Genomic DNA, 27,622 nt, shown 5'->3' with positions numbered 1-27,622 from the left:
CATCCTTCAAGGGAATTGGTGTTCCACCATCAACTTCAGGGGATATTAGGTCACACTCTCTTTGAACTCTTCTGAATATCTGGTCTTGCAATTTACCACCACCGCCCCTCCTGCATTTGGTTCTGCTTCTGTTGGTCTCCTGTCCTTCCTTGGCTCAGACCCAATTGCTTCCCACTAACTCCACTGAAAGAGCCCGCTGCCTATACAGTCCATCCTTTTGAAGTGAGCCGATGCTGCCTGTTTCCCTTGAGCCCACAGAACTAATCACAGAAACACAAATCGTATTGTCATTGCCATTTTTCTGCCCTGCCATTTCTGGCTGCAGCGCACAAAGCAGTGAAAACTGCTGCCATTTCAGCCAGAAACACTTGTTTCAAGTGACCTTCGGACCTTACCTTGTGTTTGCCGCAGGGTTTCTGCAGAGGGATGGATGCTGGGCAGGGGGGCACAGGCCAAGTTCAGAGCCTTGTTGTGCAAGTGACTCTCTCCTGCTTATGGGAGGCTTTGAACCAACCCAGATGAGGGGGCAAATTGCTGACAGAGAAACAGAGGCATAGAGAAGAGAAAGATGGGACTGATGTGGAGGGGCAAGGAGATGGGCTGACAGCTATTGCTCCCCTGTATGGTGACCAACCACTACGGCTGGTGACTGCCACCTCTTAGGTCTGCTCCCACCCTGTGGGAGCAAGACCCTTCATTGCAAGTCCCTGAAGTACGAGGGTACATGTGCATGGCTGTGTGAAGGCCACGTGCAAGCTTTCTGTCAAGGAAGATGCCTGCCCAGGCTGTTCTTCCCTGGCATCAGCTCTGCTGCAGGAGCATGATGCATCCGCCAGCCTGGAACGGCTGCCTTGCATTGCACCTTCTCCTGCTGGAGGAGCTTCTTAGAGGGGTTTGATCACTGTGAAGCCATTTCAGAAAACTGACGGTGTTTGCTGATGCTGAGCTCATGCAACTGTGTGAGACACGTTGTGTGCTGGTCTCATGTTTGTGCAGCGTATCAAATCAGTTGAAGAGAAGAAATGCCAGGGCCTGCTTAAGGAAGAGCTGCTGTATTATTTTCTTATTCAGATGTTTTTTCTCCCTTTTATCTCTTCATTTCCTTAGGTGTGCGATGGCTTTCCTATTTAGGGCTGATTGCTCTTTCAAAACAGATCCTTAGCCAGGGAGAGGTGTGCCAAGGGTTACTCACAGGGGATGCTCAGGCCCTTCCTACCTGAGCACTCAGATATCCCAGGCCAATAGCCGATGCAGGGAGAATGGCTTGAGTTTTTGTGTGCAAGGCCAAGCTCTGACGTGTTTCCTTCTTCACTGCCCAAGCAAGACTCTCTGAATGCAAGGAAAATTCTCCCTGAATTAAAAATAAAAAGTCAGCCAAGGGCTGTGGGATTTTGCAGCCAGAGATTAAGCCCTCTTTCTGTAGTTTCCTCACCAAAAGAGATGAAAAGCAGTCCAGGCAGATCTGTATTAGTTGTGCATGAAACACAAAAGAAAAGACTCAGAGCAAAACATTCACAGACCCAATGCTAAGCTGAAGCACAACCCCTGCTCCACTTTGGAAAGCTCTCTGTGTCTCTGCCCTCCTGTCCCCCAGGAAACTGCGTGTTTTGGCAGCCTTGCTCAGAGCCCCTGCTGAAAGGTGCCTGTAGCATTAGAGAAACACAAATGAAAACCCAGTGAGTGCCCAGCCACAAGTTCCCATCCCTGGGAATAGTTGAATGGGCTAAGGAAGAGATGCCTGAGTATCTCCTCTCACTTCATTGCTGGAGGCACCAAAGTATCAGGGCTCAAGAGAAATGGTTTTCCTCTGGGGAAAAGAGGTTAAAAGGTGACAGTAACACTACTAATAACCATAGGGTGTCTTCCAGTTTCAAGGCATTGTAATAACCTTAATAAATTCCTCTGAGATACCTGACTGTCACAGTGGTGGATCTTCTGGGTGCCTACATGAAGCAGAGTTCATGACTTTTTGCAGCTTATCCATCAGGATTTGCAAACTACCACACCAGCGGCTCATCCATGAGGCAAGCAATCTGCAAGGGCAGGAATATGTTGCTTGTAACGGCTGGGCACCCACAATGCTCTTTACATTTTCTTTCTTTCAGGAGCTTCAGAGAAATCCTCATTTGATCATGGATGGAGTTAGCAGATTTGATATTATGCAAGGAGAAATAGGTACGGTCATATTCCTGTTTTGGAAATCAGTATAGAGCAATGGCCTGTGGTTGCTTTGCTACACTCTGAGTGCTTAGTGGAAAGTTGTGGACGATGGTGTCTGCAGTAAATAAACAATTAGTGCAGGTCACTCCAGACCTAACGAGTTCATACAGAATTCATTGCAGATGTTTAACAAGATTCCCAAATTCAGCAGCTCTAATCCCTGTTGCTTTAGTTATATGGTACCTGCCCTCTCTGTAAATAAAGATAAGCATAGAAAGGGAGGCCCAGCTAAGACTAGGCAGAAGGTCACACAAGGGTCAAATGCAGTTTTGGGGTAAGCAGGCACAACTCCAACATGTGCAGGGCTGAATTTTGTCGTTTCATCCCATTGTCTCTATTTGGTCACTCTCAGTGTTTTCTTTCAAAACTCTTCACTTTTATGGATATTTCCATCCATTTTCTCTGATACTTATGCCTAATATCTGTCTGCTTCCTGTACTAGTTCCCATAAGCATGCTTGTCTTTGGGGGCAGCTCTGCTCCAGCAAGTCACTGTCTTTCCATTTCTCAACCCAATGATAGGTTTGTGAAATCTCTTTCTAAACCTGAAGGTCTCAACGCAGGTTGGAGGAGCATAAAAGCAGAAATGGATGACTATGTGGTAACGCAGTTCCCAAGGGACATTGCAGTTGAATGTGGGGTGGTGGTTCCGTGTTTTGGTGGGAGAGAAGGGAGGAAAGAAGAAAGCTGGTTTCTTTTAACAAGCTAATTCTTAGATGTCTTAGATGTTGAAATCTTGTCTCCTAAAGAGTTATTTACGGACCATGACAGTGGGGCAGTTAATAACTGGCTGAGAGTATTTGATTCTTCTCTCCCTTGAGGTGACTGCTGGATGCTGGCTGCCCTGGGCTCCCTGACTCTGCAGAAGCGATTTTTGGAAAATGTTTTGCCAAAGGATCAAGGCTTCCAGAATGATTATGCTGGGATTTTTCATTTCCGGGTATGTATTCTGTGCTGTACTGGGACTACTCGGACTTGGCTGGGTGGGTTATACAGAAGGTCCAAATTGCAGTCTCAGATGTCAACAACTTTCAATGTTTTGTTTCTTCAGTGCTGACTCCCAGCTCAGAATTTTGTGAACCCCAGATTTGATAATGGGCCTCTGTGCTCCAGGCATAGTCAAACTTTAGGAAATTGGAAGCCCTCTTCCAAAAGTTATGACTTATGCCCAGTTGCCCAGTTCCAGAGGTACAGATGCCATGTCTTCAGATGGATTTATGTCCATATGGCTTTCTGACACCTGATTTAATTTGGATTGCTTGCATCTGAGTTCTTTATCTATTTGGACTCATTTCCTATTTCTCCATGTGCTTCACCTTCCACTTTCAGCTGGAAGAACTTGCTTGAAATTACAAGCCCTTTGAGATAGATCAGCAGAACTGGTTTTTGACATTTTAAAAACAGATTTTATTTGGACTGAAGAGCAAAGCTCCTTAGTAAATCTCACTTTCTACCAGTTCTTGAAATTCTGTGAATCATCCAGGTGGGTGACTGGGGTACTACCTGGCAGGCCCTGCTCACTTGTATCTGAGAGAACCAAATATCATATGGGATTAGAAGAATATGCAATATCATTAATTCTCAGAAGCTAAATTGGAGGCAGAGAGAATCACTTGGCCATTCATTGTCCCCTTTTTTCACAAATCTGTTCTGCTTTATGCAGTTCAGTACTAAGCAAAGAGCTCTAGCAGTGACACTTCTTTGACCCCCCGTGCTCTCATGTAGCAGCCCACGAGGATTATCTTGCAGTCAGTCTAAATATTCCTGTGTTCCTTTGCTCCTTGGAATACCAGAGGTTTCTGGCTTGGCACATTTCCAGCATGCAGAGGTGCATTGTGTAAGATAAACCAGCTGAAGGGACACCAGTTCTGCTTAAAACACATTAAAAGGATGCAAGCTAGATTTTCTTTCATAAGAGCTTTGAAAAGGTAGGAACAATTCTTAAATCTTAAGCAGTATAAATACCTTACAGTATTTGAAAATGTTTTCCCTGTCATCTCATCTGCAAATCAATGCAACTGTTTCTGGCTTTCCTCAAGCAGTAAACCCCTGAGAAAGCTACTCTGCATGGAAATGCCTTCTCGGAAATGCCTTTCAATTATTCCATCAAAGATATTTTACTGCCATCCACAGGCTAAGCTGCCGGTCCTCAGTTCAGTGAAGGATCAGAAACAAGGCATATCATAGGCCAATATAAAAACTTTAGCTTACAACTTTTTGTCACCTTTCTATATCTGGAGCACATTGCCTCTCAACAACATGAAGAACTGCTCTGGGCTTCCTACGTAACCCTGACTATTCAGCTGCAAGAGTTAGGAGTGTTAAGCACTTCAGCAGTGGTATTTAAGATGCTGACATTTTTGTCTTGGGAATAACTACGATGATATTATTTCACCAGGAATTAATTCAGCCCTGTGTTTGTACAGGAATCACTTTATCTAGCGCAGAAGCTCTGACGTCTCCAACACAGAAAGTGCTAGGCATTGTGACAGTGAGCAGCAGCAGCTCAGCCTTGGAAACTAACAGAAATGTTCCTCAGGAGCTGCAGGGGATTACGGCAGAGTGCCTCTGCTCAAAAGGGGGGTGACCTGCCTCTAGCGTAGATGTCCCTGCTCTCCGGAAGAAATTGAGGAAATCTTTAAAGACCAGAAGTGGTCAAGACCTCAGTTTCAGGACTCATCCAGAAGGTACCTCCTAACACCATACTGTCAGTTTTCCTCTGCAGAAGAGAGTAGTTGAAAGGCATGGGATTTTCACCTCGCTTGCTTCTGGAATTTGATTTCTTTAAGAACCCTCTCAAGGGAGGGAAAAAAGGAGGCAAAATAGCAATAAAATGTTCCCCCTCTAACCAGCAGCACCCTACTGTGCTGTCATCTTGCATCTCTCCATTTCTTTTTCTTCCTCTTCTAAAACCAAGAAAATAAAGTACTGATTTAAAAGGGTCACTATATAGGTGGAAGTGAAGAACTTCCCTCTTCACAGACTGCCTAAATAGGGCATTGGTGTTCAATCTACTGTCATGCTCCCAGCTGCAGTATCTGAAATCCTGGGGGTATCAAGGCAGAAATTTTGTGAAGAGGAATTTCAGAATGGCTCTTCCTCTGTTATGCTCACAGTCTCAGGGGCACTGTAGGACTTTCCATGAGGTTTCTCATTCACTTTATGGCCTCCTCTGACCTTGCAAGCTCAGACGAGACCATGACCTGAAGGGTTGTGGTAGTCAGGGTGAAGCAGCTCTGTTTATTCAGCCAAAACAAACAAACAAACAAACAAAATACAATGCCACGGTCAGAAGACCTCCAAACTTGGACTCCCTGCTGAAGACTGCCAAGGAATTTGGCTTTTAGAAAAATGCTACTCAGGGGATTCAGACCACACTAATCCCCACAGCCAGCTCCCTATTGTTCTCTGCAGGTGTTGGCCCATCGTGTTTGCACTTGAGGCACTACAGGAAGGTGTGGCTGGACGTCACACCTTTTCTCCATACAGACCTCCTGCCAGGTGTTGACTGGTGACTAGGGAGCACCTCGGGTGACCAAAAGCACAGCTCCTTTTGGAAAGGTAGAAGCTCAGACCTTTCGAGTCCTTGCATGTCTCTTCTTCCAATAGAGGCAACATGGCAACAGGCTTTTCCTCCAACCCCACCCTCCCGAAGTTGGGCAGAACTCAGGCCCATCCTGCAGCTGGGTTTGGAGCCCAGCTCTGCCACCTCCTCTCGTCACCAAAGCAGAAAGCAAGAGGTCAGGGTGAGGCAGGAACACTAGAATGATCAAACCCGCTTTCCCTTGAGCAAACTGGAAGCTGCTTTGCTGTTCCTGGCAGATCAGGTCTTGTGCTTTTCTAACAGAACAGCTTATTTTGGGGCTTTTCATTGACTAAAGCTGTGGAAATAAAATCAGGCTAGACTAAATCTATTGCTGGCATAATTCCACTGGAGTCCTTAGCATTACTGCAAATAAAAACTTGGCCTCTTATGATTGCAAATCATGCTAAGCTACATTAATCTGCTAATGACTCTGGAAATGGCTCCTTTAGTTCATCCCCACAGATTTCCTTCCCTGTCCTCTCCCTTGAAAGGTTGCATCAGCCAGATCAGCTGGAGAAACACCTGTTCTGTCCACATGTTGGAGAGACTACCTGCATCCTCCTTGTCTATAAAGGAGATGGATAACACCTCAAAACAGTCTTTAGTCACTACACTGTCCCTGTCCATGACAGCACATGTCAGAGTCTTAACTGAAACACAGAGAAAGGAAAATTTAAAGACTGGATCATGGCAGAGGCTTTCTGGCCAAAAGATGTGCTACAGAGAAAAATTCAAGTGCAGCTGAGGAATGAGGCTTACTGAATTGTCTGCATGATTCTTTTTTATCATCCTGAAGGCTTGCTATTGCCCAATAATATTAGCATTAGTTTCCCGTGTCATATCTTTCCTCCCATTGATTGCAGAACTGCTTATATTTCCAAATGACTTCCTGTACCACTGAAAAATCCAGCCGCTTGGTAGCTTGTTTAACAGTGTAGGACATTAGGCTGAAACAGCTCAGAAAAGAACTTGCATGTATCTATGTTTTAGATTCATTCCTGGGCTATTTCAGGAGGCTGTTGCTTGGCATGAATATTTGCCCTTATAAGAGGCTCATTCTTTTCTCCCTCCCTCTCTTTCTCTCTCTTTTGCAGTTCTGGCATTTTGGAGACTGGGTGGATGTAGTGATAGATGACCGACTGCCTTTGCTGAATGGGAGATACCTGTCTGTACATCCTCGTACGTCAAACGAATTCTGGCCATCCTTGCTGGAAAAGGCATACGCCAAGTAAATATACCCAGTCTGTTCTTCCACCCAACAATGACTGCTCCATATGCTTTTTTTCACTGCCTGCTTTACACAAAGCACGCAGGGAGGAGTTCAGGCCCACAGCTGCATATGTTGTGCTGTGCTTGTGTAAGGACCTGTGGCTGCACACAACACAGGGCCAGCGTAAGCTGGAGATGTAGGTCTTGGACTGAAGATCTAAATGTGTTCAGTCCCACTCTGGGCTGCTAATGTCTGAAAATTAAAATGACCAGGGTAATACCTGGTAACACAGAAGGGCTGGGCCTCTCTTCCTTACTGCAAGCAAATTTCTTTACCTCTGTTTTCTCTCCCAAGGTTTTGTTTGTTTAAAGCTACAGACTTTAATGATGAGCAGGGATTACCTCTGTTTACAGTCACTAATCAGGGACTGTGTAGCTGTCGGAACCAGACAATGAAAGGAATCATGACTGAAGAACATGCCCAAACACAACACATGCACTGCTGTGAGTCTCTGATCAGCTCTCATTTAGCGCACACAGCGCCAACTCTTAGCTGAGGTCCCCAGAGTACTGCAGGGTTAACGATGATTAATAAAGAAATAATGATTAATAAAAAAATCCTCCGAGGAGTGAAGGGATCAGCATGTGATCTGTTAGCAACCATAGCACTGTCCATTATTAAATGAGCTGAAGTGAAATTCCTCTGCTAGGGGGAGGTACAAGGGGGCTGGGACTTGGAAGACATACCCTACATCAAGCAGTCATAACCCATGCAATGCACTAAGGAGGGGCTGGACAGAAGAGCTAGTTAGTTTGGCACATTTAGTCAGGAATAAGCAAACATTAAATCAAGGTTCAAGTGACTCGGGAATAGAATGTGTATTGCCCTGAGATACCTCAGGAAAGTTGACTCAGGAGTCAGTATCAATTTGCCGCATAAGATTTTAATTACAAAGCAAACCAAACCTCAATTCAATTAAAGTTGCAAGAAATGCTGTTTATGAGATTCCCATTTGAGAAGTTTTTCCCCAGTGTCCATGACAAATTCCTTTCATCAGCATAGGACAAGGACAACCTTTCAAAATACAATTAGCCACAGGCTTAATTTGATTATGTTCATTAAATACAGTGTGTACGGTGGGGTTTAACAGCATGCTCTGCCTGCTCTAAGTACAGCATGTTCTAGCTTATTTGCTATCTCAATAAAAAGCACATGATAAAAACACAAGGACTGCGTTGATAATATTAAGTTATTGTCATATTATTGCACTCTAGCAGAGTAAATTGGGAGCAAAGCTCTAAATTTGCTTCTGTCTTGTTTTGAGAGCATAGGCAAATACCTTTACCTCTCATTTCTTTCTATTTCCCATTTGCAAAAGGAATACTGGCCATCTTTATAAAGAGTCATGACAAAGTATAATATACTGGCCATCTTTATAAAGAGTCATGACAAAGTATAATATAAGAACTAACAATTTAGCTCACCAGCCCTGAAAACTTCCATTTGAGCTAGTCACCCTTGGGTCCTTTTCTGTTCAGAAGAGAGAAACTGGATATTTCAGGGTGAGATCCAGCTCATCTCTCTTAAATGTCTGTGTAGGCATGAGATGCACCAAATTATTTTGTATTGTCCATAAATGACTCTAGACAGCTGTCTCCAATGTGGATAAAAGTACCTCTTTGCCTGATTCATTCCACAGGGCATGTATTGTGCCTGGGCATGTATTTCAGTCATGTTTCCCCTCATTTCCTGGCCCCAGTGTCTACACAGCCTTGGCTTCCCCCATGCTCACGACCTCACTGTCGGTATCCGTCAGGGACGCTGTCACTGGGCATTGTTTATTAAAACGCGATGTAAGGACCCATTAACTTCTCTTTTATTCAGATTACGGGGCTCCTACCAGAACTTGCATGGAGGCTACATTTCTGATGCTTTAGTAGACTTCACAGGTGGAGTCCAACTACAGTTTTCATTAAAGAACCCGCCCCCTGATCTGGAGGAGATACTGAAAGCAGCTGACAGATCACAGTGTCTGATGGGGTGTAGCACCTCAGGACAGGTAAGTCAGAAGGCCAGGAGCATATTTACATAAGGGTTGCTCTTTTGAAAGGAACAGGTCATGCATACTCACTCTGTATAATATTTACAGCTTATGGATGCCTGGAGAAGTAGAAAGCAGATAAGGCTATGCAGTAAAGAACATAAAGGAGATAAGGCAGGTATAGAACTAGCCAGTCAGGGAGAGTCGTGTGGATGCTTTCCTGGCTAATTCCATTGCAATAGAGCGATATCCTCCTGAAGCAGGACTAATTTTGACCTCATGACTTTGCAATAAATTTCTAGAAAGGCCAAAATGCACCTCTCTTCTGCAAGGGGATGCTATGATCGTGATTTACCGACTACTGGTATAGTGCTGGGAAGTTGCAAAAGGCTTTGTGATGTTTAGCAAGTATGTCACTAAAAGCTTGCCAAGGGTTTACACAGGATGTAAGGGAAAACCACAAAGCATGTGGCATTGCTCCTGTAGTGCCTGCTTCGTCGGGGCACAATGCTCTGCTATTGCAAGCAAGACAAGGACTAGCCCCTCAGTTCAGGGGGCTGACGCTGGGCTCTAGGCAGCAGGGAAACTCTGGGGCAGCAACCCAGTCCAAGTCATCCTGCAGTTGCACCAGCTGTGGACTGTTAAAGAATTTGCAAATATGTCAAGACATGTAGTTTTGTTAAATTTACTGTACTTTTTTATGGCTACAGTGGGAACAACTAGCATATCTCTCAGGAGCCAGTATAGCTGAGATACTGATGTAGACAAAAACAAGTCTCTCTTTCTGTCATGTCAAATGCCAGTTCTGGGAGTTGATGGTCAAACCTTTGCAGTGTGGCAGAGAGCTAAGGGCTCTGCTTTCTCTCTTCTGCAGCTGAGGAACATAGAGCTGAGGAATGGGATCGTGCAGGGTCATGCCTACACTATCACAGGAGCTACGAAGGTAAGATCGGGGTCTTGTTCCTGCCCGGTAGTCTCTTACTGCAACCACAGCTGCGATGTGGAGGGCAGTCACACTGCTGTTTCTGTAAGGGTTATTTTAATTAACTTTATACCTAAGAGGGACTGTTGCAAGCATTTGGTCTGGATTCCAGTGCATCCCAACGTGGCTTGCAGGAGATGGAGGGATTTTGACCCAGTGGGAAGAGTAACGATGTCAGAATCCTGAATTATAATTTTTCCTAATGGGACAATGTAATTTAAATTCAAAAATCAGTTTTTTTCAGAACCCTTCAATGAACTAGAGCCAAACAGAGAGCCCATACAGCATTTCTGGGGATTTTCATGCCACACCGACACTTAGAAATTTCACTCTTCTAGTTTCCATATAGAAGAGAATAGAAGTGTTGGCTGAAATGCTGGGATTTGTCACAGGTTGCAAATCTACATTTGTTCAAATCAATCACAAGCTGCCAAAAATTGCTGTGTGAAAAGTTAAGAACCTGCTAGTTCAAGAACAGCATTTATCCATCTTTTAAAGCTGTTCTAGTCAAGCAAAAATTTCTCCTGGCCAAATATTAACATTGCCTGTCTGAAAAAAGGACCGATTTATCACAGAGAAGATAAAAGAAACAAAGAATTTCTTACAACCAAAAGTGAGCACGCAGCTTGCCCCAACAAGCTGTAGTGCACGTGGGGAGTGTTACAGTGAGCAAAGCAAAGAAGGAAATGAAATGATGGACAAGCTGTCAAGGCAGATACAAGGCCTTTTAATCCAGGAACTTAAAGTACTTCAGAAAGGGGACACTGTTTTCCCTAAATTGTTTTCTCCCTTCTCCACCTCTATTTAGTGGCTTCTGGTATGAGCCTGGCTTTGATTCATGAAGTTTGGTTGTTTTGGTTATGAGCCTCAGGCCCTCTGATGCTTGGTGTCATAGCCAGTGTGTTTCTTCTCTGAGCGCACTTGCTTGTAGCCAAGAGGCCAAGAAATGGTAGGGCTGGGGTTGCCAGGCTCCAGAGAGGGTCCCAGATGGCCCTCCCCAAGGCGGGGATGGCAAGGATCTCAAATCTTGCCGGAGAGAGGAGCAGGGTATTTTAGCTTTCTTTTGCTCATGGCGTGTGCAGAAAGGAGGCATAGGCTCTCCCCCACCTCACAAGAATGCCAGGGCATCCTGGGGATGTCCTGTGTGGAAATGAGTTGAGGCTGGCCAGATGCCTTTTTGTCTGGGAAGAGTCTGCCACAGCATTTGTCTCCAGCACTGCCTGTGTGCTTGAGGAGAGCCAAAAACGTGGCAAAGGGCCTGCTCCTCCTTGCCACTTCCACCACTCAGCTCTGCTGGCTAAAGTGAGCTGCTCCTGGCTTAAACCAGCAACACAAGAAGGGAAAAGCACCCAGAAACTCCAGCTGCTGCAAACCACAAGTCCCACTTCTTTAGCAGAAAAAACTATGTAAAGAAACTGAAACCAGAAGTCAGAGGCTGAGGTGATACGCTCTTGGGAACATCACAGAAACACAGATTGCATTTACCAATGGTTCTCCATGACAGCTATCAGCATTTATACACTCCGCAATTTGGGGGCCTAGTTCTCCAAAGTTTCTGACTCTGCTAGCTCACAGCATCAGCTGTGCAGAATTAGCAACTGGATTTTCCCAGGTCTGTTGAAGCCATGTGGCATGGCAGGCATGTTGCAGCTTCCTCCCGTGTCAGCCTGCTGTTCATTGTCCTCTGGAAATAAAAACGGGTGCAGTTTTCTCCCACACATCATTCCTTTACAATGCAGCAAAAGACATTGATTTTTAGTTGCAGCCAAACGAGACAGAAGTTAAACCAGTACTCTGAAGTATAGAAGATGCATTTTATTACCTATCCCTTCACTGAATATTGCAATCATGGAAAGCTGTGACTGTGTTTTTTCTTTGTTCTCTCCTCTTTACAGATACGCTACAAGAACGGCTGGGAGCATATCGTCAGGATCTGGAATCCCTGGGGCCACGGGGAATGGAAGGGCGCCTGGAGTGATGAGTATGGCTTTACAGCTTTAATCTCATAAGGAAAGTTAGTCTTTTATAGGCTTATTATAAAGGAGCTCTGCCCAGGACCCATGATAATGAAGCAGATATTTCTAAATCAATTCATTTATAAGCCTTACTTCCATCTGCAAAGCCGCTGCCCACAGAAATCCAGTTCAGACCTGGGAATATTCATGCAGCATGGATTTTATGTGTGCTCCTCACTAAGCCTAGTTCAGGTATCTCTTTTTGTCTAAGCGTACAGTTTTCCCAGTGGATAATTCCAGATAAGTCATGGATGAGAGAACTGTTATTACCTGAAGTAAGCTCTGGACATGCCCCCAGCCCTGGCCGGCTGCTACTAGAGCGTTGTCCTGCTGCAATTGTGCATCCACCTTCCTGCCCTCCTTCCCCTCTCGTGAGTCTGAATCTGGGGAGGTTGATAGTTAGCAGAGTCCCCGAGAGTAGGGCAGTATTTTTATGCGGTATTGGACACAGAGAGACAGAAAGGACCCTCAGTTATTGCAAAAACAAAGTGCCGCTGGTTGAATTGATCTGCTCTCCTGGATTCTGCATCCACCTTTGGAGAGGCAAGGACTGCTTTGCTCTCTTGCCTCTGCAAGCCGACTTCTCTTCCCAGAAGATAATGATACAGAGGAAAGAGTGCAACAGGTTTTTTTGCAAAATCGATGTTGGTTTCCCAGTGGAACTGCATCAAGAGTTTTGCTGATTAGAGAGATGTACAGGTGTCACCCTTATGTGATTTAATAGCAAAAATCTCACCTTCGCCTGGTACTAAGATCATTTATAACTCCTCTGCTGAGAAAAAAGTCAGGCTAGCATGCAACAACTGGATGGGCCAGTGGGTGATGCAGGCTGGGATAATAGCTATCTGCTCAGACAGTATCCTCCCATTTTTTGGAAGGGTGAACTATAATCCTAACTGTAATTGAAATGTCAGTAGAGCGCATTCACAGGTAAACTGCATAAATCAATAAATTATTGATTCATGCTCTGTTTATTTATCTTGCACTCTGCAGAAAGTACAATTATCACTTAATTATAAACCTGCTGTCTGGAAATAACACAAATGACTGGCTAATGTGCTGTCTGCATGGCGATATAATATCAGTACTTAGGAGTGCTAAGCCTCAGTACCTCGTTAACCTCTCAGGTCTGGGGGTGGGTGTCCAGGATGCGGATGGCAGAGGCAAGACTCCCCATCTGTGGGTGGGTGATTCAGGGAAATTATAGCAAAGGACCAGCACCCTGTTTTCTGGCCTTGCCTAAAAAGGGAGTGAGCACAGTCCTGTTCCCAACATGCAGTTTGCCCATGTCTCCTGACCCCTCACAACTTGGCAAGTTGGGTAGGTGAATGGGTAGGCCAGGGAGATGGAAACTTGTGCCTCTCCAAACTGCTTGTTGATCTGTTCCTGTTTGCAGTTCTCCTGAGTGGGATCATGTTGAGCCTAAATACAGAGAAGCCCTCTGCAGAGACAAGGACGATGGAGAATTCTGGTATTTTCCTGTCGATGCTTTCATTTACCAGGCTTTCTGTTGGCATTTGTTATGGAAGGGGGTCTGCTAGGCGTTGGTTTTCTTTGCTCTTAGTGATGGTTCCAGGACACCACTGTGTTAGCCCTGTGCAAACAGAAAATTGGAGGTTTTCGAGGCCCCATGGTCTCAAAGTCTGACAGAAGGCAGGAAAGGAAACAGACCAAGAGAAGTGGAGTCGGCCAAGATTATGCAACAGGCTGGTAAAAAAAGTGAAAGAATTGAAAATTCAGCTCCCTGATGCCTAGTTATTGTGTCATGTTGTCCTTCCCAGTGAAGTGACAAGCCTGAATCTCAGATTGATTGCTATTTGGAGGGGATAGGTGGCTGACCTTACACGCTTGACTGATCTGAAGATGCTTGCGGCTTTTCACAACCTCTGGTTGTGAATCCAATTCAGCCATGGGTGAGCCCTCCTTTATAAAAGCTATTAGTCATCAGAAAGTGTACACTTGCCTGGTGAGGCTCTGAGGGCAGCAGGGGAACAGCAGGCTCGTTCAAGATCGATGCTGAAGGCTTGAACCAAGCTTGAGTGTGGGGCAGGACACAGAGGCCCTGTGGCAGAGATGCGCAGGAGACAGCAGGGCTCCACCTGGCACTATTGAACATGCCCAGTAACTCCACTGGGGCTTTAGGATGGCTTGAATGTGCCAAAAGCTCAGCTCTCCTGCAGGGCGTCAGCCAGCTCAGGTACAACCTGCAGGGTCTACTCTGTAACCCCTTTGGAGGACATTGCGGGTGAACACGAATAAATGGCTGGCATCTCAGACTGAAAGGTGAGACCTTCTTCTTCTTTGCAGGATGTCCTGTGAAAACTTCCAGGAGCACTTCTCCTTGCTGTATATATGCAACAGCACCCCAACGTTTTTGGACTTTGGAGGTCAGAACCGCACAACATGGTCTGTGGACAGGCACATCTACCAGTGGAGTCCGGTGGTCACCACGGGCAGGAACAACTATTCCCCTGGTAATAAATGCACACTGCAGTCACCCTGTCCTCTCTCCTCCTTTCCTCCAGTGCTTACACTGTAACACTCACTTCAATTCCCACTTTGCAGAAATATTGATTGCCAGTTATTAAAGCCTGCTTTTTCCCATTACAGCACCTATCAGCTAAAGAGGCAGAAACAAAGCAGCAGCACTGACTGCTGAGTTAAAACAGAAGAGCTGTGATTTAGAAACCCTAAACTCTTTAAATCAAAATGTGCTTGTCTGTCTTTTTTCGGTCAATTGCAGAAGGTGCTACTGGCGACCTCATTATAAAGTCTGATCTGGCAACATATGTGGCTGGTTTCACAGAGCAAGTAATATTCTGAAATTAAATGGATATGAAATGAAAGAATTCTGCTCCAAGCCTCTGTTTTGGAACGTAGAAAATCCTTTGAGCAGATAAGGCTGTCGGCTTTGCTGCCTGTGCCAGGACTATTTTGGCATTACAAGCTCTGATTAGTATTATTATTGTTATTATAGTTATTATAGTTATTATTTTATTTAATTTTACTTTTATTGCTGCTGCATCACTTTGGGGGCTTTGTGATTTTAGTCGAAGATGATGGCATTTGGTCAATGAAGGAACTGCTTTCAACTGCAGCATTGATCCCTGACTCAGCAGCAGACAGGTTTATGCTTATAGGTTTCAGTCTTCTTATAACCCTGATCACCATCTCAGTGGATGATAATAAAACAGTGTATGTGATGCTGTGCACTGAAGACACTGGGACCCATCAGAGCCCAGGCTGGGTGAGAAGGTGGAGGTGCTGAACTGAGAGCATGGGGAGGGAGTCGTTACCCTCAGAAATGTGCTTTCCGACCAACCCTTTAGTTGAGTTCATGTCCAAAACCAGTCTTGGGCTAAAATGCAGCTTTCAAAGCCAATCATCATAGCTACTGGCTTAAAGTCTAGATTGGTTTAAGCAGATGTTACCACATCAGTCCTTTGCCCCCAGTTTGAGCATTTTGCTGTTACTTATCCGTGACCTATTAACCAAGGAGAAGCCGTTTCTTTCTGGCCCTCAACACTCTGTCTTTTCCATGACAAAAACTAACATAAGGAAAAGGAGGGTAGCTTGGCCCATTTTATCTTTGTCTTTTATGTGCTGTGATTTTCAAGCCACAGTCCTTTTCTGATCAGCTGCTGGGTCTGCCTGGGGGTTGAAAAATCACTGCTCTCCTGTCTCAAAGGTGTACCATGTAGGTGAAACACATGGTGGGGGTTTGGGAAATCTCCATGACATTTATTACTTTGCCAGAGTTTTCTAGAATGATTAATGGCCAGTTAGTTTAACTCCAGATGCCTCAACTCCCTGCTGATAATGTAGAAACTGCAGTGCTCTGTTGTATCAAAAGCATCTTGGAAAAGGAACTGCCTCTTCCTCTGGGCGTATATAAGCAAAATCTAACACAACAGACTACCAAGGGGGACATCTAAGCACTATTATGTGACCACTACTAATATAATAACACTTTCTTAGCAGGTGCACTTTCGAGGAACCCTCAGTATTTCTTCAAAGTGACAGATTATGACCCAAAAACCTATAATGTGGTCATTTCACTCATACAAAAACATGCTGATAATACGCTGGATGCACAGAAATTGAAGATTGGCTTTTTGATCTTCAGGGTAAGCAGAATCAGGCATCATGAACACTGCTGTTTTCTGTGTGGCTTCTTTTACCTATAAACGGAAATGAAGGACTGAATTGCCTCTTGGGCTATAAAAAGGAGAGCAGTCAGTATTTTGAGAGAATTTCTGGATGCTTTCTGCATTAGGATGCCAAAGGAAGGGCAAGGTTAGGCAGTCTTAGTGTCATTTCTTCATATCTCAACAGAGGGAGGGTTGAATTTTCACCTCTGTAACACCCCAGAGTAGCCCCAGGAAACTCAGAGGATCACCAGGTTGCAGCAGATGCCAGGTCAACCTCCTTTGTGCCCCGCAGTCCTGGTGAGATGCTTTGCTGGTGCAGCGCATGGCATGATAGCCCAGCACAAACCACAGTGCTCGAGCAGTGCTGCAGGCCAAGCAGGGGCAAGAACTGCCTCTTGCTCCCCCAGAATGGGCCTGTCTTACTTGTCCTGCCTTTTTCTGTCAAACATATGCTGTGCAAAGCTCAGCATGGTTGGGTACCTTGGGAGCTCAACAGCTCCATTCACAACACCAGACCACCGCAGAGCCAAACCACACCTTACCTGGGACCTCCACCACAACTTGTCTGGGGTTTTAACTTGGTGACCATCCAGGGATGTGCCGTTGCAAGGACAGTTATTGTCAGAGCATTGCCAGGCTTACTGAAAGGGCAATTGCCAGTGCAGATGGATGTTAGCCTTTTCTGAAGTGTTTTTGTTGTCAGCTGAGGGGGTCAGGGAGGACTAAACCTGAAGAATAAAAAGGAAGCACAGGCTGGTATGATCCTGACTTCACATTCTCCTGATCATGGGAGAGGTTTGTCCTAATCCCAGACTTGAATAATTGATGCCATAACACTAACAGCTGTGGCTTTGTAGCTCATACAAAACCGTGTCAGTGATCTCTCATGAGGAGTAAAAGGTGTAATAAAAGGTGCACCCCTCCAGTGAGTGGAGGTCCCCGTCTCTATGCAAGGAGATCTTTTGCCTGGAGCAGGTATTAGTCCTGCAGGATGCCATGGGGCTGGCTTTGCCTGATGGGAACGGCTCCTGCTCCTGGTAAATGGGGAAATCACTACTTTCAGGATCCTCACCAGCAGTCCCCCAAGAGTCACTAGATACTGAGATCCCTCCATGCTCTACCATGATGTATGTCCACCTTAGTTAGTCACCCATTTTGACAGAAATGACCACTCTGGGAGTTGATGGCAGAGTTCTTGGTTCCTTCAGAAAGAGACAGTTGTCTAATCAGGGAGGTAGAAGAGAGGACAATTTTGCACTGTATTTACAATGTATCTTGCTTTGTATTTATTCTTCATCTTTCTTCCCCTCAAATTGATCCTCAGGTGTGTTCATTTAATTTTTCTCTTTCTCGGTATATTCCCCAGGATGGTTGAAATTCAGTGAGCATGTGAGCTCTGCATGACATGGCCTCCATGGGGTGCTCAGCTCAGGCTCAAGTCAGGCTTCTGATTCCCCTCAGAAATGTAGCATATTGCAGGACATGTGAGAGCTGAATGGCAAGGCCAGAACAGACCATTAACAGGGGCACCAGGATAATTGTGGGGGGCCTAGTTAATGAAGAGAAGTGGACTGTTGTGCTGCTCTATCACAAAAGTAACCACACCATAGGTTTTAGTAATGTAATGATATTGGTGCAAATCCACACAGCAGGTTATACAGAAAATATTCTCACATAGACTAAGTCTAAGCTTTACAACATGAGAGCTGTTATACCAGCTCCTATTAGCCAGTCCAGCATCCTGCCCCTGACAGCAGTAAAGCCTAGTCCAGGGTACGTGTGTGGTGGTATATTCCCTTGGTTTATTTCCCAACTTCTCGCATCAGTGCCTGAGGGCAACCAGAGGTGGTATCTTTGCATAGAAGTTTACACAGAGTTTTCTTCACGCAAGAAGAGTGCAAGTGCTAAGATTCCTGTGGCCCGACTCTTCCTCTCTCAACAGCTTTCACTTGCTGTTTTTCATCAGCAGCATTATTCATCATTCAATACTTTCTGAGAAGCATCAAATCTTTTCTGTGAAGCAAAATGGATATTATCCCTTGGCAGGATGGGAGGGGAATACAGCGCAGTCAAGGATGCAAAACTGAATGGACGTATCTGATAGCTCTAGGAAGCCTTTGATTAAATATAGACATGAAGCACTAATACATGGCTGTGAGGGAAGTTTAATGATGTGTGATAGAGCTGAGCAATGTATAGAGCCTGATTCTTATCTCTCACCAGTTTTGACTTCACTGAGATATTAATCTGCTTCTGCTTTTTACCAGGAGGAATGTGGAATGAAACCCAAAAGTAAAAAAGGATTTTGTGCCATTTATTTCTTTGCGACACCACCCGTTTCTATCAGCTGAAGATCTGACCCATAATACTTGGCAGTCTGCACACCTCCCAACCCCTCTGTAGCAGTAGTCATCTTTTTTTCTCCCAGAATAGCAGTTTTATGTTATTTTCTCCCAAAGGCATGGCTCATAAATAACTCTGCCACGCTGTATAACCATTCTAAATGGAATTTATACACGCTGATATATTTTGGGGAATATGTTTAGTATGGGTTTTTTATTATGCTATCTTTACATGTCATCATAGTAATAGCTGTTACATTGTATTTGTTTCATCTCAGCAAAAATACTGGAATAATAGAAGAAAGATCAGGATATGCTATTTTCTTACAACCCTTTCTGGAAGGTTTGGGCTGAGATTCTTGAAGCTTTGTCATCTGGGTGAGATGCTTTGTGAGGTCTCTGACCACTCTGGGTCATGCTATATCTCAAGGAAGCTTTTGTATTCGCCCTTGGTTCCTCGATGAACTCCAGCCTGCTGAATGTTAATTGAAGTTGACTTCAAATACACTCATCCACATTTTGCCTTCCATTTCTTTCACTTCTTCCACTTCTAGTGCACTTTTGATGCATCCTGGGATAGAGGCTGTATCCTCAGCAGGCTTTGCCTGCCACCCTGGAGGATCAGGCATCTTAGATCCAGTGTAGATTCAGAGATCTGTGGGAATGTAAGACTGTTGTGAGCATACTTACTGATTTACTTTGGTTCCTGACATGGAGGGGTGGATTGTCAGCTATATTTTTCTTTCAGGAGAACTCCAAAGTCCTGAAACAAGATTTTGCCCTGGCCCGAGATGTGACCAACTACTTTATCCTGAGCCCAGGAACCTATGCTGTCCTTCCTGCTACATCAGAAGACCAAGAGTTTGAATTTCTCTTACGAATTTTCCTGAAGCATCAAGACTACAATGGGTAAGATGATGATAAGTACTCCTCATAGGCCCCAGACTTACAGTGTGCCAGGATTTAACAATTTAATGTCAAGATAACTAATGTGGCAATTTGCTTTTAACGTTCTCTAGAAGTGCATTGGGAAGACAAAGCTGAGTGTTAAGTGCTGCGTTGAGGGGAATCAGATGTATACAATCAGATATATAGGGGTGACCACTGCAGAACAGATTAATAGCTCATCTGCAGTCATCAGGGGTCTCATCTTCAATACAAACGGCCACACTTCCTGGGGCACACAAGTGAGCAGTAGTTGTGAGATATGTCCTGCCAGCTTGTGGTGAAATCTCTCTTTAATGAAAGGAGGACTGAGAGCTTGTTTTTCCTAACAGCCATTAAGTAGAGCCATAAGTGTTGTGCCAGCTGGACACCATAAGGATCAGATCCCCACTCTCCTCAGGGTGGTAGCGAAGCAAAGACCAGTGACAGGCTGTGATCCTGTGACCCAGTCCCTGTGGACAGATTCATTACACAGACCGGCTGGTAGGACTCCCCATGGGTATGAGAGGTACTTTAAAGGATAAATTTGATGGAAAAGTGGTATATTAGTTAATGTAAAGACAGCTATTACCAGATTTTTGCATAAACATCTGGTTGTGCTTTATCTAAAGGAGGAAACCACAGCACTCAGTGTTACCAAATAGCTTCAAGCATCAGTTGCACCGTGGCTTTCCTTCAGTAAGTTTTATAGTGGAGGTGATAAGAGAGCTTACCTCATAGACCTATATCTTAATAATGAGATTGTTTTCTGGGCATTGGCCTCTGGCAGAAATATCCCAGAATCAACTGTGGCAACTGCTTAGTTATGGAAAACAAACATGAGAAGACTGTACTTTGGGCTAGACCGACTTCAGCATGATGATTCATGCACAAGACAGCTCAGCCCTGGGTGGTAGCCTTTTCCAGGGGAACCTTCAACCCTTACACAAGTTCATGAGTGAGCTCCAGGGCAGCCCTAAAGAGAGTCCGTCCCCTTCCTACAGGTCTCAGGGGATGCCTAGCACTCAGACAGCACTGAAAGTCTGGGTCTTGCCCTTCAGACTATCTTAGGAGACCACAGGAGTCCCCTGAGCAGCTAGGCACAACTACTAATCGTAGTTATGGCACCATGGCTTGTACTAAGGAGAAAGGAGGATGAGCACTGTGTGCTGAGCAGGCACTCTGTGGGCTACCATATGTGGCACCGTGTTCACTGTCTGGAGGCTGGTGCCTCACAGTGAGCCTGAGGAGGCTTAGGAAATGCCACAGACCTCTGGCTTGCCTGATTTCTTCACTGAATGCAAACCTCAAATGTTGAATGCTGCTGCTGAGACAGCCTCAGTAGCAGCTGTAGGAATGATGTCCCTGGCTTAATGTTATGTAGTCTGCAAACATTTAAAACATGTTGCCTTTTCATAGCCTGCATGCTCTTATTCAAGGAAGTGTTCAATTTGAATTTCGTGACTGTTAAACTAGGTAAAGGGAAAACAGGTCTTTCTTTTTTTTTTTTTTTTTTTTTTTTTTTTTTTTTTTTTTTTGGCATGTGGCTCAAGGCAGGGCAGCCTTGGCTTCTGCTTGGCAAAGTTAGTCCTAGCATGCTCGGTAGTGTGACCAGTCACTCATTCTCTGCTGCTGGTCCCCACCAGGGGTAGCTCAGGGTAGGTGATGGTGCCAGAGTGGTCAGAGACTCAGACCTCCTCACGTGTGGTTGCTCAGGGAGACCTGGGAGGGGTATTACAGGTGTGACTGAACTGCGACAGCCTGGGAGGCTTGAGAGCTGGGCACCTTGCTGGACCACGGGCCAGGGAGAGTGGTTCTGTTGATGCCTGTCCCCCACCACATCTGCAAATCAGGGCTCCAAAAAGGCCGTTCTCTCCCAGTGTGACTCTTGTAACTCTTTTCTAGGGAGCCAAACTACCCACTCAGCTCAATGCTGCCGAAGGTAAGAGGCTGTGAAAACTGATCTAGATACTGGTGGTGGTGAATGATTCCCAGGGAGCTACCATGACCAGTCACTAGCCAAACTTTCTCTCCTTCTCTTCCCTGTACACCAGCCACCCCCCTGCCCTTGTATCCTCTCACCACCTGGTAGCTGTCCTGAGCTCAGCTTTGGCACCCTTACCTTGCTGTGAGAGAAGGTGGCCAAGCCGGGGTGCCTCTCTGGAGAGAAGGGATCCAGACTGAAGCCCTTCCTCTTCACACTTGCCTCTTTCATAGCCTGGTTTCTTAAGGAAACAAAGTTTGTACAGTCTTTCTGCCAGCCTATCAGTCTGTGCCTCCCACCTTACAACCCACCAATCAACCAAATGTGGCAGGGGGAAGAGTATTTCAAAGACATTAAATTCTTCCAGTGTCTGTAAAATGGGTATCCAAAGAGAATATGGGGGGAAAATGATGAAAAAGTCACAGCGTGCGTTTGACCCTTTATAAAAGGAAGGCACACCTGAGGTGGGGGGCATACATGCTCTACCTCTAGGAATGACTTCATTTAGAGCTTGTGCCTTATTAAGCAGAGGAGTCCATGCAGGCTAGGCCCAAAACAGATGTCTTCTGATTTTCAGCAGGATACCTTCACAGACCTGAGGAAAACTACACCTGAGAACTCGGTAACCTTGTGTTTGTTCAGCAGAACCTGAGTCTGTTCAGTGCTGCTGTCTTCCTGGTGCTTGAAGCTAGCGTTGCTTGCAAAACTGTGCCTCTGCGTGAGCTGTTATTTATAGTAATGCAACCTGAGTGCAGGCCCTTGAAGTCAAAGATGCAAAACTGCTTCAAGAGAAGGGAAAATTGGGTCCTTTTCTTTTGATTCATTTTCTAGCCTGCAATTAAGACCCATTAGTGAGGTAGTGTAAATGGTGGTTTATTACCCTTTCCACTGACTAGCTGTCAATTTATTTGGCAGGTGTCATTAACCAATGTTTTACCTTTGGCAAATACAGCACCCACTGTTTCTGCTCTTGCCCAAGCAAGTGGGCCTCACTGGTGTGAATTATCTCTCACGGAGCCAAAGGGATACACTTGCCTGAGAAAGGATTACAGGGCTGAGATCTTGTCACTTTACCTGCTTTCTACCACTTCCATCAAGTGTCCCCCCTCACCTGGCTCTCTCAGACTCCCCAGCATTGCTCAGGTGCAGTCAAGCTTGCCTTAGAAGGGTGCCTAGAAGGAACTAGACAAGGGAAAAGTCCACAGCTGCCGTATTTTCTTCGTTCATGCTATTATACCCTTCTTGGTGCATCTTCATGTGCCTTGAGCCAGTGGTTTCCACTGAGGGCTGTCAGTAAAGATCAGGCCTCATATCTCTATCCTCATTTACTTACTTGCTGAACTCCATCCCACCTGTTTTCTGTCATCTTCCTCAGATCTTGAGCTGCTCCCTGAATAACTGAATTATTTGTGTGCGTACTTTTTCTTTGATCCAGGATGAACCGAGACTCAACCAAGACAGCTCCTATAAGACTATCTTCCTAAGATACGCTAATCAGGTACCTAACTGTAACATCTTGATTAAAAATAAAAACACAAAAGGCATGCGGATTTGTAAAAGAAAAACTGATCTCCAATATTCATACCCATCCATTTAGAAAAATGTTTTTTTGGAAATGTATGTTTATTCTCAAGTGGATACCCTAGAAACAGTATTGACTCATCTGCCAAAATCCCCAGAAAAATGGGACATTGAGCTGGAATAGACTGGCTAGCCTCATATATCAGAGGAGGAGTGGAGATTTGTGGTGGCACTGGTGGTGGGATTGCACATGTGCATTTTTTGTCTTTGGTTTGTTTCTTTACAAAAAAGCAATTAGAAAGCCTCAGCTACTCCCTCTTCTCATCAGCATTGTTTTCCATTTGTCTTAGTGGCGTTTGGAAACCAGACATCAGTGTTTGAGTAATTGATTCTTGCTCTTTCTGAGCCAAACTGTGTGTGTTCACAGAGATGCTTTTAATGGTTTAATAAACTGTTATAAAGGACTCCTTGACTTAGTCAAGAGGAAAAAATCACCTCCAAAACTCTTTGCACAATAGACCCCTTGCAGTTAATAGTTATATCAATGCATTAAGTTGAAGATGACACAGGCTGTCACGCTGAATGCGCTGCAAGTGTCTTGCCCGGGGAGGGAGACTTTCATATGATGGTGGGCCAGGCAGCTGGAAGGCAATAGCACCTGTCTTCTCAGCTTGCTTACACAGGTACCCTGCTGTACCTGTGGAGCAACAGCTCGCCAGCTTCAGGCCAGTGGAGAGGATGCTGCTGAAGTAGGCAAGTGTTGCCATGACCACTGAAAGCGGAGATGCTAACCTGTTGTGTTGGGAGTGCTTGTAACTTCCCTCCAGACCCTGGCAGGAGAGGACAGTGTGTGGCCCCAAGGCAAGGAGGGCTTGGTTTGCAGCTCCCCTGGCAAGAGCAGAGCTCGTTATGAGCTGCCACAGTGCACGAGTGAAGAAGTTTGAGGCAAAAGTGAGGTGAGAGAAAACCTGATGCTCACAGACCTCTCCTTCTGCATTAGGGCTCTGCTATTGATGCCTTACAGCTGCAACATCTCCTTAATGAAGAGGTCCTGCAAGGTAAAGCTTTTACAACCCAGCTAATGTCTTTTCACATTTCCCTATCCTTCTTCTTGTGAAAATTAGACAGAGGATTTAGTGGTGTCCTGATGGTCCTCAAAAAATCTTCAGTGTGGCTTATTGCACTACTGGAGCCTGAAGAATGAGGAGTGACTCCACCAGGGCTCCTTTACACTCACAACAGTTTGATTTTATTCAAAACAAAATGAAAGTATCATTCACATGAAGAGGGCAGTGCAACCCAGCCCAGCTGCCAACAGACTCTTTAATGTGTGGCTGCCAGCAAAGTCATGTGTTTGTGCCTGCACAACTGCTGAATTGCACCTTCTCCCCCTGGCTCTGCCCTGCGGTCTGTGAGTGGTGCCATGGAGGCCTCTGGCCCACGACACTGTACCTACCCTGCCCCATGCTGCCCTTCTCCTAGGCACCCCCCAGCCAGCCTTCCTGTCCCGCTCCAGCTCCTCCAGTTCCAGCAGGAGCCCAGTCCCTGGCAGGGCCATGCCACTGAGCACCCCAGGCAGCTGTGCCCCCTGCTCTCCTCGCTGTGTCCTAATCCCCCTCTGCTCGCTGTGATCTGCAGCGCTCCTCTGCAGACATGTAGGGCTGACTGGCGGCATTTCCCACACCTCCTAGCTTGCCCGCTCCAAATACAGCATGTCATGGGCACAGCCCAAGGGCTCAAACCAGCTCAGTCATACACAAAGCTCAGAGGGCTCTCGGGCTCGCTAACTCAGCATAAATAGCCTTTTTTATCACTGTGATTTCATCGATCCATATTCCCACAGAGAATAGTTTCCAGTGGGGAAGCAGGTGGGTACAGCATGTGCAGAGTAACTGCAAGTCTAAGTTGGGCAGCTTTCCTTGGGGCAGGGAGCATTACTGATGTGTGAGATGTGTCAGGCTCCTTTCAGGGATCTCAGCCTGACTTGTTGCCCTCTCTGCTGACTCAGAGCCTGAGCCTAGTCCTGGGGCTTTCCAGGGACATGATCCTTCAGAGCGATGTCCCCCTTCCCTCTGAACGGTGACCTGGAGGTAAAGCGTGCACCCAGCAGGGGAATGGTGCTCTCCCACCCCCCTCGCTCCCTCTGATTTCTTCTGTTTTGTCAATCCTTGCAGACGAAACGGCCAGCCTGGGAGGAAGATTCAGCTTCGATTCGTGTAGAGGCATTTTAGCTCTGATGGATGTATCCTTTCAGCAGCAGCAATAAACTTCCCCAGCGTTGCCCATCCTTGCCTTGAGTTATGGCTGAGCTGAGCATCCCAGTGTGAGAACCTGCAAGTAAATATTAGCCACAAGCCTCAATAAATAACTGTCCCAGAGTCTATGCAGGACTTTGCCACGTGTGCCTTGGCTCTGAGAGTGTCTCTGTTGAAAGACAGAGATCAGCCTCCAATTTGAAACCTACCACTACCAGTAGACACTGTCCTCTGATTTATCTCCTGTGGGTGTTCACCCTTGGCCTTGGGGTCCCAGGCAGAGGCTGGGGTGAGGAGGCAGAGCAGAGCCTGGGCGCAGCTCAGCTCTCCCACCACAGCTGCACCCACACCTGCCTGTGAAGGCAGCAGCCAAGCCCTGGCACTCCTAGCACCTGCAGCAAAAGCTGGTGTCAGGGGGAAGGCACTGTCACTGCTGAATCACAGGCGTGTGCCTGACAGGCTATTCATCCTGCGGTGTGTGCCTTCCCTATTTAGATGGATCGCAGAGTCTTTTTACTGTTAACAAGACAACATTGGAAATACATTGCTGGCCGTTGTAGAACAAGAGGGCTTCTTGATGAAAACATAAATTCTCCCTGGTGTGTTTTCTCTCGCTTGCTTGCTTGCTGTCTCTTTTCTTCCATGCCTTGGAATAACTTTGAGACATTTTCAGACCTTTACAAACTACTGGGGAATGAATAAAAATGACCAGCAGTGCCTCTCTCTTAGCAGCTTTCTGTGTCTACCCAGCAAAAGAAATTTTTCCTTCCTCCCCAAACCCTCCACATCTAAGAGGACGCTGGGAATGCATGGCACGTGCAAGGATCTGGCAAAGCTACTGCTCTGCTTTAATTCAAGATGGATTTTTCAGTCTCTGGGCTGCATACAACCCATATACAGTGTGACCTATCCTGGCCTGCCAAGACAGGAACAACCTTTTTCAGCCAAGTTTCATGGCAGTAGCACTTGTCTGCTTATATTTCACTGCAGATGAGTTTTGCTTTCAGAGAGCTTTTGCCGTCCCAGTTGCATTAGGTGAAGTGTTGCATGTTTACTTAGGACTCCTAGATGATGTACAGAGGTGAGGAAGTCCCTGACAGATTCCCCAGAGCATCCCAGGAAGATGTCTGTTGATGCCAGCCCATGGCGAGGAGCTGTATTCTTGCTTATAGCATGTGTACAACTCAAGGGCTGCCAGTGACTACTGACAGCAGGGGTGAGGATCAGCCCCTCATGCTCTCCATCTGTACATGCTCAGCTTGGAGGATCTAGCCAAGGTTAATGCTATGCTGTCCCATGCACAGAGACACTGCAAAGCCCACAAGCTACATAGGTCCAGAGCACTGAGTCTAGTTCCTTCCTGAGGGTCACTGTGTTCAGTGCCTAAATGTAAACCGGAGCAATCGCTGCAGGATCCTTTGTGCTTAAGGCACCATATAAATACAAACCAATTGCTGTTTATGAGCACAGGTGTGAGCAGCTGTACAATGTGCCAAAAAAGGTGAGTTTAAGTATAATTGAGAGCAGAAAAGGCCTTGGTACACACAAAGTAACAAGCAGCAGAGACTGCATCTTTTGTCTTTCTTTACGTGAATGAAGCTGTGTCCTAGACAGCATCCTAGGAAATTAAGACAGTCAGGTTTAGCTCTCATTAACTGTTTGATTCTTAACTAAATGCACAGCTCGGCTCTAATGGAAGACTCACGCTGCAGGAGTTCGGGAGCCTCTGGAGACATATTGCTAAGTACCTGGTATGCCTGGGCTGCCCTCTGTTCTCTGCCGATACTGGACTCTTGGGCTTTTCATCAGCAGAGTGCCGGCACTCTGTGATATCAAAGGACTGTGGGGAAGCATATTACAAGGGTTGGGCAGCTCAGTGGGTCCCATTTCTGTCTTCTGATGCAAAGGCTGACAGCTCAGGTACTAGGTGGTATATGTAAAGTGCTCACAGTGAGCAGTCAAGGCATTTTAAAGTAGGGAATATTGAGAAATAAGTGGGAAAAGGTGGTAAGCCCCATTAGGCCCAGGTTTTGATGGAACTCTCTCTGTTTGTGTGCCGCCACTTGAAGTTTTTTTAAAAGTCTTCTGGGCTGAAATGAGTTCTCGGACACAGTCATCTGGAAAACATCACTGAAAGCAGTGAGGACAGTAGCTTGGTATTTAGGGCCCCAGCTACGTTCAGATGGCTTCTGTAAGTCAGGTTCTTCTCCCTCCAGGCTTGTTTCAGGAGGGGGAGAGTCCCTGAATCCTTGAAGTTGCATGAGCTGGAGGAAAATTGCTACTCACTCAAGCTCATTTCATCCCACTTGAGGTGGTCAGAGGCTGCATAGCACATGTGATGCTCCTTCCCCAGCCAGCAAAGGTGCTCTTCCCAGTAACAGTGCCTGCAGCT

At 45.8% G+C, this 27,622-nt stretch overlaps 1 protein-coding gene across 4 annotated transcripts in view; it reads left to right on the top strand.

The window, feature by feature from the left end:
• LOC112980108 (calpain-13) overlaps positions 1-27,622 on the top strand; it is a 50,879-nt gene that overhangs the window by 11,740 nt on the left and 11,517 nt on the right. The window contains exons 3-18 of one of the 4 annotated variants that reach the window (XM_026094745.2): positions 2,106-2,175; positions 3,041-3,159; positions 6,900-7,033; positions 8,900-9,074; positions 9,931-9,999; positions 11,934-12,019; positions 13,450-13,524; positions 14,361-14,527; positions 16,035-16,180; positions 19,295-19,455; positions 21,376-21,412; positions 22,032-22,076; positions 22,890-22,952; positions 23,976-24,033; positions 25,150-25,217; positions 26,913-26,981. In XM_026094745.2, coding sequence (XP_025950530.1) covers positions 2,106-2,175; positions 3,041-3,159; positions 6,900-7,033; positions 8,900-9,074; positions 9,931-9,999; positions 11,934-12,019; positions 13,450-13,524; positions 14,361-14,527; positions 16,035-16,180; positions 19,295-19,455; positions 21,376-21,412; positions 22,032-22,076; positions 22,890-22,952; positions 23,976-24,033; positions 25,150-25,217; positions 26,913-26,981 — 1,542 coding nt within the window. Of the gene's footprint in view, positions 1-2,105; positions 2,176-3,040; positions 3,160-6,899; positions 7,034-8,899; positions 9,075-9,930; positions 10,000-11,933; positions 12,020-13,449; positions 13,525-14,360; positions 14,528-16,031; positions 16,181-19,294; positions 19,456-21,375; positions 21,413-22,031; positions 22,077-22,889; positions 22,953-23,975; positions 24,034-25,149; positions 25,218-26,912; positions 26,982-27,622 lie in introns of all 4 variants that reach the window. The other 3 variants (XM_026094744.2, XM_064509922.1, XM_026094746.2) reach the window with 3 other exon arrangements.

The sequence above is a fragment of the Dromaius novaehollandiae genome, chromosome 3 (genome assembly GCF_036370855.1).
Source record: "Dromaius novaehollandiae isolate bDroNov1 chromosome 3, bDroNov1.hap1, whole genome shotgun sequence".
Lineage (NCBI taxonomy): Eukaryota > Metazoa > Chordata > Aves > Casuariiformes > Dromaiidae > Dromaius > Dromaius novaehollandiae.
This window is presented reverse-complemented; position numbering and strand designations above follow the sequence as displayed.